The 14074-nt window shown below is 38.3% G+C and overlaps 1 protein-coding gene across 2 annotated transcripts in view; it reads left to right on the top strand.

Moving 5' to 3' along the window:
- The window catches only part of ANKRD28 (ankyrin repeat domain 28), a 116116-nt gene that overhangs the window by 50149 nt on the left and 51893 nt on the right, over positions 1–14074 (top strand). For both annotated transcript variants that reach the window (XM_068674290.1, XM_068674289.1), the window contains exon 3: positions 10798–10876. In XM_068674290.1, the coding sequence (XP_068530391.1) occupies positions 10798–10876 (79 nt within the window). The remainder of the gene's footprint in view (positions 1–10797; positions 10877–14074) is intronic.

Here is a 14074-nt window from a genome sequence, read left to right as displayed (position 1 = left end):
AAATATTCTTTAGAGACTTAGTAAGAATTAATAAGAGAATTAATGTTAGTATGGTGTACTAGTCACACTAATATATTCTGCTTCTCATCAGGTCTAGTAAGCTTGCCTAGCAGTATGCTAATGTGGTTGTAATGTTTGCTAAACTGGGCAAACAAGCTTCGATATCTACATGGCACTGCTTCTACCCTATTGGTCGTGCACTCTATTTGTTTTAAAGTAATTGGGGATTTGACAGACAAGTTTTGTTCTGGTCATTGTTATTCTTTTAACACTGAGAAATTGGCATCGATTTAGAGAGCCATGAATAATTAGATCAAATTCAAATGTGTTTCAGGAATTCTGTGTTTGAATCTCCACTGTGATTCTCGTTAGCGATAATGATTTTATAGATAATGTTTGATTTGTCACAGTACTTTTAGTGATCGTAACCTTACTGAAGTTTGTAGCCTTCAGAGGGTGTTTGAAGTTTTGCATTTCCTGCTGCTTTTACAAAACAAACTTACAGCAAGGTCTTGAATAGTTGCAGCTTACTGGGGTTACTCCTGGAACTCGCTGTGCCTGTCATGCACAGGGCTGGTATGTGAGAACAGAACATCCCCGCTCAAAGAGAAGAAAAAAACTCTGTGGACTTAATGCGTATTAACATCCAACATCGACACAGTCCTTAAAGAATGCACTGCTGGTAGCAGCAAGAGAGGACTTGATTTTACTGATTATTTATAGTAACTTTCCAGGAGAAAACTCTGTATATAAACATATGCAGAGTACCTTTGAACAAAAACAATTTTCTCTGCCCTGTAAGTGGTTAAAGCTGCCTCACGTATTGGTGGAATATCTAATGAACCGTCGGTAATCAGTCCCTTACATCTACTCCAGCAAAGGTTGGATGTATGTCAAAAACTTGAAGGAGAAAGTGTCATTTTCTTGCTGCACTTAGCGGGGAGGCCTATCCCAGAAATGCCTGGGGAGAGGAGGGCTCCTGTGGGGCTGTCAGGAGGCAGCCAGGCCTGGGGAGCCTCACACTGGTGTCAGGTTGGAGGGCAAGTGAGCTTGGATGTTCCTTTGCAATGAGGCCCTGAGTTCACATATGGGGTCTGTCTGTTCTTTTTTCAGTGTTTAATAAAGCCCTATCTGATTACAATCCTTCCTGATCATGAATTTCATCCCCTTTGAGGGATGGGGAACCAACAGCTTCTCTGAGCAGCCTCACCGCCCTCAGCGTGAACAGTTTCTTCCTCATGTCTAACGCAAACCTACCCTCTCTTATCTTAGTGCTGTTACCCCTTGTCCTATCGCTACACCCCCTGACAGAGTCCCTCCCCAGCTTTCCTGTAGGCCCCTTCAGGCACTGGGAGGCTGCTGTAAGGTCTCCACAGAGCCTGCTCTTCTCCAGGCTGAGCAACCCCAACTCCCTCAGCCTGTCTTCATAGCAGAGGTGCGCCAGCCCTTCTGATCACCCTCCTGGCCCTGTCCTGGCCTAACTTACTCTGAGAAGAGGTATTAACGGCGAACATGCAACCTGAAAATCACATTTTATTTTTTTTTTGTCACCAAGACAATGAGGTTAGTGAGGTGAAGACCTGACATGTACCGTCAGAGGTGAAGACCATCAGACACGTACAGGGTTGTCATGCTAATGTTGGCCTTTGCAATGAAAAAGGCAGAAAACCCAGCTTTTCTGAACAAAAGTGTCATTGGCCTGGACATAATGTGGTGGATTTAAACTGGGATGGAGATGTGCATACCTTACCTAGTGTGGTGTGATCTTTCCCTGGAGCATAAACAGAGACTGTATTGTACTGTTTTCTCTCTTGGCATATTTTCTTATTTGTGTCCTCAAATATTACAGATAGATTACAGGGTGAGACGAGGCATTCACTATCCCTTACTCAGCCTGCTGTACGAGCACAGGCTCTGTTACATAATGTGCTTCACAAGGACTGTGTTCTCTCATGAAGGAAATTCCCTCTCTTTCACATACTGCTTTATTTTTCAAAACCAGTTTGAGTTATTTATTGTATTTTTCTTACCAGCAACTACAGTCCAATGCTGGTAGTTTTTTTCCACTACATGTTCCATGTAGATGTTTACAAATAATATATTTGGCATTTAGGAAGGGGAAAACCAAGGAAAAATATTCTGTCATGAGGTTTTCATTTTAAAAAAAAATATATATATATATATATATTCATTTTTTTTAAAGGATAGTTTTGAATGCTTTAAAAGTTTGTGTTTTGGGGGGGTGTTTTTTAATTTCAATGTTTTATTTTTACTTTTTTATTTTTTCATGATCTAATATTTTAAGAAATAATTTTAAAATTATTTATTTAATTATTAAATAATTTATTTAAATTATTATTTAAAAATATTTGAAGAAATAGTCTTGGCCCTAAGAGTTGCTCTGTTTTAATTCCTGATTTAATCCCAAATGTCTCAGTTGTACCATAAGATCAAGTTCACCTTAGCAAAGGGGAGAGAATAGCTCTTTATTCATTCCATGTATTGAGCAAGAATTTACTGGCAGTTTTTAGTGTTGAATGGAACCACATTCTTGATGGTATAAACTCAAAGTGAAAGGTTTTGTGAAGGGCTCACAAAACCTGCTCAAAGCTCTTTATTTGATACCCAAATGGATGGTTGACTTCACTTACAACAAATTCTAGCTTTTATAATTTGGGCAAAAGAAGTTATGTGTACAATATTATAGAATAGAGACCTAGGTTTGGCTTTTCCTATGAGCTGTGCTCGTGCCACAAGTGAGTTTGAAAACCTAAGTAGCAAGAATTACAAAAGTGATGGGAGCATTACAAAGCCTGCGTGGAACACGCAGGTGAAAGTATATGAGAAGTTGCATATTTCCAAAAAGCACACTGACTTAGTGCTTTCAAAACACAAAAATTATGGAGAAGCATTTTTGTGATGAATTGCTCGTAAGTGGAAAGATACAGAGATGTTTGTTGTTTTCAAAATGTCTCCTGAAATACTTGAATATAAGTCAGTATTTTTGCTTTAATAAGTAAAGATGCCTACCAGAAAACTCCTAAGCCCTTTTGTCCTCATGTGTTGCTATTGATAATTTTTGACCTTTAGGAGTAATAAGTTGTGAAAAGAACAAAAAAAACACCTTTTTGTTGTTGGTAGGCAGGAATAAGCCAAGTGAAAAAAAAATGCTGTATTCCACAAATTTTATGCTGTTTTCTTAATAACATTTTTGTGAAGATTAATTAAAAACTTCAAAAAGGCCTTCTTGAAAACAAGGCATGTTCATGAGCTGAGTATCAGTTTTTAAATGTCTTAACCACATTGAACTATTTTTTTTTGGAGTTTATTTAAACAAGAAATTTTTACTCTTGTTTTCTGACTGAGTTTAGCTGGCCATGGTGTCCTGCTATCATAATCATAGATCAGGTTGAATCTTAATAGCTGTTATTTATGCAAGATGTGACTCGCTTTTTTATGTGTGTTACCTTTGATTTCACTGCTGTACAGTCACATTTGAACTGTTTTGTATCATCAGATCAATTTAATGCTTCTGATGTAAAGCATGTAACATTTGAAGAGTAATTTTTTTGAAAAGATGTCCAAAATACTGTTACTTAACAATATTGTTTTGAACTTAAGAGCTCACTGGATCTGAGCTACCTTACACTTTAAAAAAAAAAAAAAAAAAGATTTTTTAATAAGAGGTGGTTGAATATAAATGAATGTTCCAATATAACGTACATGAATGCTTGAATTTTTTTTTTCTTCACAAACTTAGTTCTAATGATTCCTACCAGATTATTCTTACTGTGCAGATGCTTTGGAAAGGAACCAAACTTTGAATGCACATTTTTGTTTATCAGATTTTGTGAATGAATTGTATATAATGGTTTGGTGAGGATAGGTTTTTTTGATTAGATTTGTTATTTGAGTGGAATAAAATAATCTTCAGCTGAATGGGACGTAAATTATTTTTCATGCATTTTTAGTGCTGCTCTGTCAACTTGTGCTTCAAATTCAGATCCAGAATTTCCATTAAAAAAATGCCTGGGGGCATTAGGTTAAATGAGGATTTATCTGGGATTGCAGAGTATGTCTGGACAGCAGAGCCACGCACCATGAATTCTTTTCCCCCATCTCCCATTCGTCTTTGTATCCTTGTGATGTGGAGTGTGGTGCAGAAGGCAGCGTAGTTCTTGTAGATAAAGGTAAAACCCAAATGTCTGACCAACAATTTTTCTTTAAGATTTCAGTTACACTCCAGGTTTTGTGCTAGGGAAGAAACGTGATTGCCTGGTCAGTTCCAGTAGCCAGAAAAGAAAGGGGACGGCCATTCTGATACGAAGTGCGTTGCAGTTGGTTGCTGTTATAGTCTCTAAAAGTAGTGAGTTAAGGGTGCCTTTATACTTTTTTTCTGTGAAACTCAACACATCAGGCACTTTAGTGTCTTAGGGAAGGAGGTTTCCTGCCCATCTGTTGTTGTGCTCATCTCTGATCTGAGAGACAAGGCCTAGTGCATGTCCACTGGAGCGCACATCACGGCAGCCTCCTCATGGCCTGCTGGCACTGGCACACCAGCCTCATATCACACCTTTGGGACTCTGGAAATGCCCAACTCTGCCTGTGCTCTACGAGGAGATCTCCCTGAAGAAAGTACTGGTACCTGCTGCCACCAGCCTCTGCTGCCCAGGCGTGGGTCAGGCCATTTCCAGAGCTACCTACCTAAATGTTGTTTTCCTCTTGGAGAAAGTGTGGTGGATGCAGCTAAAATATTTCTATAGCCAAAATTCTTAGAGGTTATCACTTCCATGAATGACAATCAGAATAGATTGGGTCAATTTCTGCAACTTTTAATGCTGCTCAGTGTGGGTTTGTCCCTTTTTCACCCACTTGGCCAGGCACAAGGTAAGCCTTCATCCTGCTTCTGAAATTTGCCCACCTACAAAACCCAGGCAGCTCTTTGGATTATCCATTTACAGTTGCTGAGTTACTGATTTTGATTAGGAAAACAAATTTTGGAGAGTTAATGCCTCCCTAGCAATTATGAACCTAATAGTTTTTTCTTCAAACAGTCTAAAAGTACGTGCATGCCAGTTACTTTGTGTGTCACTGTAAATCCATTAAAAATTATCTGTTTAGGTAATTTTTTCTTGTTCAGAACACTGTGAGCTTATGCTCTTGAGGAACATGTGTTCATAGGGTGAAACTTGCATGTTTTTATAAACTCCTGATCTTTCCTAAAATTCTAGTTTTGTGACTTTTTCCAGGTTGCTTTGTAGCTCTCTTCTGTCTTAATTTCTTTTTTTCCTACTGTATGACTACCACTGCCATGTAATTTTTTAGGGACTCCCCAAGCAACGGTGGCAAACACAAGATAAATGTTTTAGTGGTTTACTCCACAGTGAGCCAGTTTTTGATTGTTATCTAGAACCAAGTCAAAGAGCATGCATTATTAAATTGGTATTGAAGATCTTAACTAGGAAGAACACCATGTTTTGACAGCTTACAACTGAAGCAATCCTCCTTGCTAGTACTAAAGACATTTATTTTCCCCTACAAGATAAGGTCTCTAGAGCAACTGATTATTGCTAATGTAATGAACAGAAGGGTAAAGATTCCTCTTCAATTTTTGTGATTGCTTAGAAGTCGAGATTTGCTCTGTTCTAAGAGATGGCATAAAGAGGATATGTCCTGAAATGTACTGCTTAATGATAAAGCCTGAGGAGAGCAAAATTAGTATTGGGCTTTCAGAAATGTACCTTTTGAATGTAATACAAGTGTTTATGAAAATAGTACAATGAGCTGATTGTTCAAACAATTAATGGAGTTTGAGTGGCAAATCTAGTCTTTTCACACTCTGATGGTATCTATCATCTGGCTTCAAACAATACTTTAAGGTTAGCTACGTAATGCGTATGATTCTTGTGGCTAACAGTATGCTTTCGCCCTGTTTTTAAGCATGCAGAAGGCAGACCTTTATTGTGGCTTGTTAGGTATTCTCACTGTATTGAAGCTACGTTTTAAGTTTGAAGTATGAGGAGAAAATACAGTTCTGCTTCTAAAAATGCTGTTGGCCAATATCAGTCAGAAAGTTATTTTTTATGACAATGTCGACTTCTGTATTCTAACTGCAATATCAATGTCAGAATAATTTAAGGAATGGTATTTTGAAAACAGAGTTAAGAAATACTGAAAAAATCCAAAGAAATAGCAGACAAATTCCTCTCCCTACCCTGAATGTTACTCGTTACAGATTTGTAAGTTTCGAAAACCTAATACTTTTATCTTTTTCTTCTATTTTCAGTTGACAATATTTGTCAGCTGACTCATTTCCAAGTTCTAGTGAGTTATTTGTTTTTAAGGTAGCACTTTGTTGTCAGACATGCTTCCAAAGACTTAGTGGCCCCAATTACAGATTTATGCACTTAAACTAAAATCTGCGTAGTTGAAAGTTTGAACATAAGAGCCAAATATAGGGTGTTCTTTTTTGGGTGGAGGAACAAAAGATTATTTAGGATAGAGTTATTCTGCCGTATAAAATAATAATCTAAAAGGTGTATTTGCCAAAATTTGCAAATAAAAACTGATGTTCTGGTGAATCTGGAGTGCAGCACTGGTGACTTGGCACTGGGAGAGACCCCCGTGGTACTTGACACTGTCAAAGAATTGCAGATATTTTGTACCTGTGTTCTTGGGAGTTCCTGTTGGTCATTTGCTGAGATACAACCCACACAGGGATAAATTGTATCTCAAATGATACTTCTTTAAAACAACAACAACAAACAAGTATATTTGAATGCTGCCTATTTAATTTAATCTTAGATTTGTCCATTGTTTTGCTCCCTTAAGAACCTATTGAAACAGACAAAGTCTAACATTTTACATGACACAAAGGAGGCATTATCCTTGTTCCAGGTTTGCTGAAGACGAGGGGAGTTATAAAGAAGTTCTTAACACTGCAGATCTTGTCATTTTATCCCAGATTTGGTTTTAATGAGGTCTTTTTAGGAGTTTCTCATGCTGTAATCCATATAGAAACTCCTGCGTAGATAAAATGTGTGAGAACCTTGGGACATAGAAGGAAGTACTACAAATGGAATGATTATATGCTTTTATGTAATTTAATCCAAAGGTGCATTACAATATGATAATGGGAGAGTCTTGTGACATAGAATGGTCATTCTGAACATTGATTCCTTAAGGAGATTTTTTACTTTTTAGTTTGACAGTATTGACCAATATCTGGAATTAAAGTTTGGAGGGAAGGAATATAGAACCACAGAACCATTAAGGTTGGAAAAGGCCTCCCAGATTGTCTGGTCCAACCACCCCCTTACAACCACTGTCACCCACTGAACCATGTCCCCAAGCACCACATCCACCCTTTCCTTGAACACCCCCAGGGATGGTGACTCAACCACCTCCCTGGGCAACCCGTCCCAGTGCCTGACTGCTCTTTCTGAGCAGAAATGTCTCCACGTTTCCAACCTGAACCTCCCCTGGCACAATTTGAGGCCATTCCCTCTAGTCCTGTCACTGGGTACCTGTGAGAAGAGGCCGACCCCCAGCTCCCCACAGCTTCCTTTCAGGCAGTTGTAGAGAGCAATGAGGTCTCCCCTGAGCCTCCTCTTCTCCAGACCAAACGCCCCCAGTTCCCTCAGCCGCTCCTCACAGGCCTCGTGCTCCAGGCCCTGCACCAGCTTCGTAGCCCTGCTCTGGACATGCTCCAGTGCCTCAATGTCCTTCTTGTAGTGAGGGGCCCAAAACTGAACACAGCACTAGAGGTGAAGCCTCACCAAAGCCGCATACAGCCAAATGATCACCTCCCTGGTCCTGCTGGCTGCACTATTCCTGATACAAGCCAGGATGCTGTTGGCCTTCTTGGCCACCTGGGCATGCTACTGGCTCATGTTCAGGTGAGTGTCAACCAACAACCAATTAAAATATAAATTTATAGTTCCTACTGTAGGACAGCAACTTTTATGAACAAAACTCCTTGAAGTTTTTGTTTTAGTGTCTTTTAGGTTGAAACAGACACAACAGTAGGGCAGTTATGGGCTGTTGTTTATATTAGTATGATGTATCAGTGCTGCAAATGCCTGCTTACAAAATTGCTTCTTAAAACTAAAATCTTGATTAGTTTTATTTACTGTAAAGCTCTCAAACATTTTCCTTTTGTATTTGCTGAATAAAGTTGTTCATCAAATGATTAGTTTTTTAAAATAAAAAGTAGTTGATCTGTATAGCAGTATTTCAATAGCATACAAAAAAAACCCACACTTTTCTTTAATTTTATCCTGAATTCATTGATTAAAATTCACTTCAAGTGGAACAAAACTAGAATTTCCTTTTTAAAGGAAGCTGACTTGTGCATACTAACGAAAGCTTGCTGAAGGCAGATTTTCTGATTTTGTAAGAGGGTCTAAAAATCAGGTTTTTACTAAAATAAAAACTTTCCCACACAGAAGTTAATTTAAAAAAAAAAAAAAAAAAGAGAGAGAGAGAAAAAGTCACAGCTGTGAAACTGGATGAAAAGTCAGGGCTTCTGCCAAAGCAAGCTCAGCCCGCAGAATACTTGCAGTTGCCCCAGACCCTGCCTGGGTTTGGGGATAGTTGCAATACCAGGCCCTGGAGCTGGCCCAGGAGATAACAAGCTGGGAGCACCCCAGCAGAACTGGGAGTTGGGTTTTGAGTTTTATCTTTTCAAACACTGCTGCCACAGAGCAGCAAACCCCAAATATTTGCATGACTGGAAACACGTAGCTCGGAAACATGGGAGCGCTGGAGTGAAAACTTGTCTCAGCTGTTTTCATGTTTGTGCCTTGGCAGCTTCAGAATTTTCAACTCTTCCCATTAGTAGAGGTGGGATTTGAGGGAAAGGTGGCTGGAATTTATCAGAAATTTGGATCATCAGTGTATATTTGGGATTTAATGGTTGGCATTTCTCTAAACAAAACCAGCTCCTTTCTCTCCCATTTTATTCAAATCTACTGGTTACTTTTATGACTTCTGTCACTAAGATGTTGAAAACAAAAAAAGAGGCAACCTCGCACAAATATGGTGAAAATTTTGATAATAAGTTTTGTCCTTTTAAGTGAGGTGTATGTGGCTTTTCGTAACAGAAAGAATATTTCTCAATGGAATACCTTCTCTACAGAAGGATATATTCATGACCCATGTTATTTTCTCTATTTCTACAATGGAGTTGCAGACAGTAAAATACTGTACCCATTTTTGGGTTGAAAGGTCTGCATTTCTTAAACTGTGGGCCATATTTCTTAAGCTGTGGGTAATTTGATAATTTAGCATTATCAAACTGCTTAAACGAGGTTACAAATTATTGGATAGCTGTGCTAGCTTAACATCTGCAGATGGGAGGAACAAAGACTGCTTTTAATTGCTGGCTACTGTTTTGTTAATTTTTCCCTTGTGCTTCCTATCTTTTTTATTTATTTTTTTAATCTCTCTAGATGAGAGATGTCTTTTTTTTTTTTTGTCATAAATTTGTAACCTGCTGTTGAGACATCCTGGCATGACGTAGTGTTAATGATAAATAAGTAGTATTGATTCTGTACTCAGGGTCGGGAGTGTACTGCTCTGTTTTCAATTACTTGTGTGTAATTCAGAAATTGTAGTTAGGAAACATTGATAATATGGTGAATGTGTCATCTGGACTTTTTTGAGCAGGGACAAAACAGTGAATAGATAGTTTAGGAGGAATTTTCTTCTTGCATGCTGCTAGTCCTGTTAACCCTCAAGTAGGAATTCAGTGATTAAGGTGATTTGGCAAGAGAGGGAATGTTTCTTCACAAAAATATCATTTGAAACGTGCATTAAATTTACCATAGTTGTCAACAACAGTTGAATTAATAGCAACGTCTTGCTGCTTGTCATCTTGATTCCTCCTCCCTTGTCCTCACAGTGTACTTGATGCTCTACTAGAAAGATCTGGAAATCTAGACAGGGCTTTAGCCAAGATGCTTGTGGTGATTGGTTTCTTTTCTAATTTTTCAGCAGCCTTACCCCAAAGAGTGAATTAGATGATTCTTGTTCATTTCTGTCATTCAGTAAGACCTGAAAGTGATCTTATTTTTCTGTTTTAACTATAAGCTGATGAAGGGAAATTGACACCAATGCTGAAAGGTTTGAGAAATATTTTGTTCCAGTCTTTCATAAGTGAATGTTATCTCCATCAACAAACATTGTGCATGCCTAAATTTTCTCGCTTACTTGTGCCTTCAGAAGGACATGAGATCAGGCTGAACTAAACAGCAGTGCTGAGTGAATGATCTGCATCTCTACTCCTCTTTGCTCACCTGCAGTAAACAAAACAGCTGAAATTTCAGTATTTCTGCCTCTGCTCACTCCCGTTTCTTTTCAATTTTGAGAATAACTGCTGAAATTAACCTTAAACTGTCCAAAGAAAGTGTTTCTCGCTAATTGTTGCACATGGAGTTGAAACATCTTTTTTCTAAACTGTGTAGGACAGTCTCAAGTTCATGTTTCTGGAGACAAGTGAATGGTGACTTCTAACTGATGGGTTTATCTTCAGGTGCAATGAGTATCTGTCAGTCTGTCTGTCAGGAGAACATGCTAGCTGACTGTAGGTGTAACAAACAGAGCTCCATAGGGAGGAGTGTGCTTGTCTCAGCAAATGTGGCTAACATCTTTAGAGTAACAATGTTTTCTAAAATATAGAATGTACAGTATTTGGAAGATGCACTTTAATGCAGTGTTTTTTCATTACTCATGCAGAATGCTAAAACATACTTTTTTTGTTTTAAATAAAACCTTTTTTCCCCCCTCTTACCACAGGATAATGAGAAAAGGACCCCTTTACATGCTGCTGCCTATCTGGGAGATGCAGAAATTATTGAACTACTTATTTTATCTGGTATGTTCCGTTCCTGTTAATGGAAAAAAAATTACCTCTATGCACATCCAAAGAAATATTTATGTACATCTTAGTTTATGTAGTTTTTATTGAGATATTTAATGTGCTAGAAACTAAAGAAACTTGTATTGAAAATTTGGTTTCCACTCTTATCAGTGTTACAATACCGTGTAGTTGTGCTTTAAAGTATTTTTGGTAGAAAGATATCTCAGTTTTATCTCTTTTTATTTGTAGCTTGATCAGCTTTAGGTAGATCAATGCTAGTTTAAAGGAGTAATAATGTATATGTTATAGGTAGATGTTAGCAGCATTGTTTTGGTCTTAAATTAGCCTTCAGAAAGGACAAATGCATTAAAGTTGGATGCAAAAGATGGAATCCAAAGTTGGTGACAATGTTATTATTCTTAATGATCTTTTGCTGTTGGCTTAAATGCACAGAATGCAGATAGGATCAGCTGGGATTTTAAAAATTGTCTTATTTTCTATTTATTTGTACTAAGACAAAGTGCAAGTTCTCTTAAGACAGTTCATTTTAGTCTTTAAAAAAAAAAGGGAGGGCGGGGAGAGAACCAAGAAACCAAACCAAAACCTGAAAGCAGAAATTCATTATTGAGGTACTGAATTGGTTATCTTTGATCTTGGACGAACGTACCCATCAGATGACTTGAGGTTAAATTCACGATATGGAACTGCTTTAAGGTTAGATAGTGGGATGAAAGTACACAATACAGGTACACAATACCTGTGCAAAGGTGGCTATTTTCTCCCGCTCCCTGCAACCTTTAACAGCAAATTTTCCCTAAAGGAAATGTCAATGTAAAGATAGAGAAGTCACTTCCAGATTTTTAATTGAAATTGCCAGGCATAATTTAATTTGTTTATAATTTACCAAAATATAATACTTTCAGTTTATATTACATGTAATTATATATATGATTATAATTAATTATAATCATATGTACATTATGTACATCTATGTGTATTTACTATGGAAGTAGTCCATAATGAATTTTTTTTGACCATGTGAGAAAAAAATTGCCCAGAAATTTTCGACTGTGTTGCTGAGAAGGTGGGTCAGAAAAGCATGCTGTTTGTCCCTGTCCAGAGGAGAGGAAAAAAAAAAAAGTTCTGGTGACTCTTAAGAATATGGAGTGACCCTTTGCTTCTGAAAAGGGATTGGGGATTTGGCAAAGATTTCTTTTTGTTTGGGTTTTCACAGTAATGGGGAAAAAAAAGCCAAATTACAAACTCTGTGAAGTTGTAGTCAGCTGCTTCTAGAACTGAAGCTTCTGACTGGCTTGGGTGAACTGAGTCCAGTTCCCAGAACTGTGACTGAAAAGAAAATCCCTCTCTCCTTCTCTCAGGCAAAGGGCTAATGAAAGGAGAGACATCCTTATTCAGATACTAATGCAGCAAGACCCCAATTGGTCGTAGAAGAAAGGTTAGTCATGCTATTTGGGCACGTAGCCTGGGAATAAGTGTAAGAAAAATTGGAGAACAAAGGAGGGAAGTGAAGAACCAAGAGTTAGGACTGTGCGCCTAGTCCCAAGTTGAATTGTTGCATGGAGGAGAGGATGCAGGGGGCTGCTGTGTTTGGAGATGGTTCAGGAAGACTGGGAGACATTAATATGTCTCAGATGAACTGTAGTTAATAAAAATCACGATTTACTTAAAGCAAAATATTACAAAGCAACATCTTAAATAGCTGTAGAGTCACAAGCTTTGAATGCTGTGGAATGTCTCTGTAATATCAGCCTCACCTGGCTGTGCTTCTGCGTTATGCTGCGGACTTGAATTACGTGTTTAGGGCTTTCTGTAGAAGCACTGCCTCATGAATTGCACAAGGAGGGGCTGCTCTGGGAATGGGTCAGGGTGGTACAGTGAAGGAGACACACAACAGTTGTTGCTGCATTTGTAAGTGAATAAAGAGGGGCATTAATTGCAGGATGAGAGAGTGATGTCTGCGTGTCAAGGCTGCTCAGTAGGAAAGGCGCTGTGCTTGGGCTTTGATCTATATATTTCCCATTTGCAATCTGGGATTTTAGGCAAGCAGCTTAAACCAGACTCTTTTTAAAAAGTAGTCGCTAATTTAGTCTTCTTCAGTTCTGAATGCGGGATTTGAGATCTTGTAGTTTGTGGAGTGTGAGTGCTTACAGCTGGATCTGAAGAACTGCACCAGCTACTTCACTGAGAGATTGGGTCTAGGTCCCTCAGTGCACAAGCCAAGATTTTTCTTCTGACTTCCATCTCCTTAATTGGAACCACTTAACAGATCTTATTCTCTCCATTTCCTAAAGATACAGAAAATTAATCTGTTGTGATTCAGCTGGAGATCAAATCTGCCCTTGGGGACAGATTTAGGTTACATTTTGTTGTAATACATCAATGTTAAGGAGCAAATAAAGTACATCTGTTACCACAGCAAAGTTTGAAGAAAGTTTGCCATGTTGCAAGGCCTCTTTTTGAACAAAGAATAGGTAGTTAAATAATACCTCTGAATAGCAATCTCCTTTGTGCAGTAAATTTGGATGTAAACATTGTGTGGCTCATAATTGACCCATTGTAATACATTTGCACAGGGGATTGAGTTAATTAAGCATTGTGGGCTGCTTTCATCCTGGCATTTCTCACCATGCAAGAGCTTGGCTTTGCAACTCGTAACGTCTTCTGATGTAGTTTTACTGGTATGTTTAGGAACCCTTTTGAAGCTATACTGCTAAGCAAGCAATCCTCAGCTTTTTCATTCTTCCTTCCAATTGATCATCAAAATTGCTGAAGTCAATATTAATCTTTCCACTACTCAGTAGCTCTTATCTGACTCGTTCATCCTCTATTCTTAGTTAAAGCACGCATTGTACATTACCTAGACATAGATTTTTTAAATTTGATTGGAGTTTACTTTGTATCTCTCTCAATGGGTCCACATTACTTTCAAGTATGCATTTTGGATCATAAATTGCTGTTACAATATCTTAATAATACTTTACTGTAGACTTAAGCAACCCACGTTGTGTTTATGAAGATAGAACTCATTGAGCCTATTTGCAGGCTTCTAGGAAGTAAGCCCTCAGTCTTACAAGCATATTCATTTTGGTTTTGAATTCTTGAGTGAGTTATTTTCCCACCAGCCTTCAGGGTTGCTCGGTGATCTCTCCTCTTGTAGGTTTTAGGCTGGGCAAGGATCATGAAGGTGACAGT

Source organism: Anas acuta, chromosome 2 (genome assembly GCF_963932015.1).
Source record: "Anas acuta chromosome 2, bAnaAcu1.1, whole genome shotgun sequence".
Taxonomy (NCBI): Eukaryota; Metazoa; Chordata; class Aves; order Anseriformes; family Anatidae; genus Anas; species Anas acuta.
The sequence above is the reverse complement of the archived record's forward strand: the minus strand, read 5'-3'. Positions and strand labels throughout refer to the sequence as shown.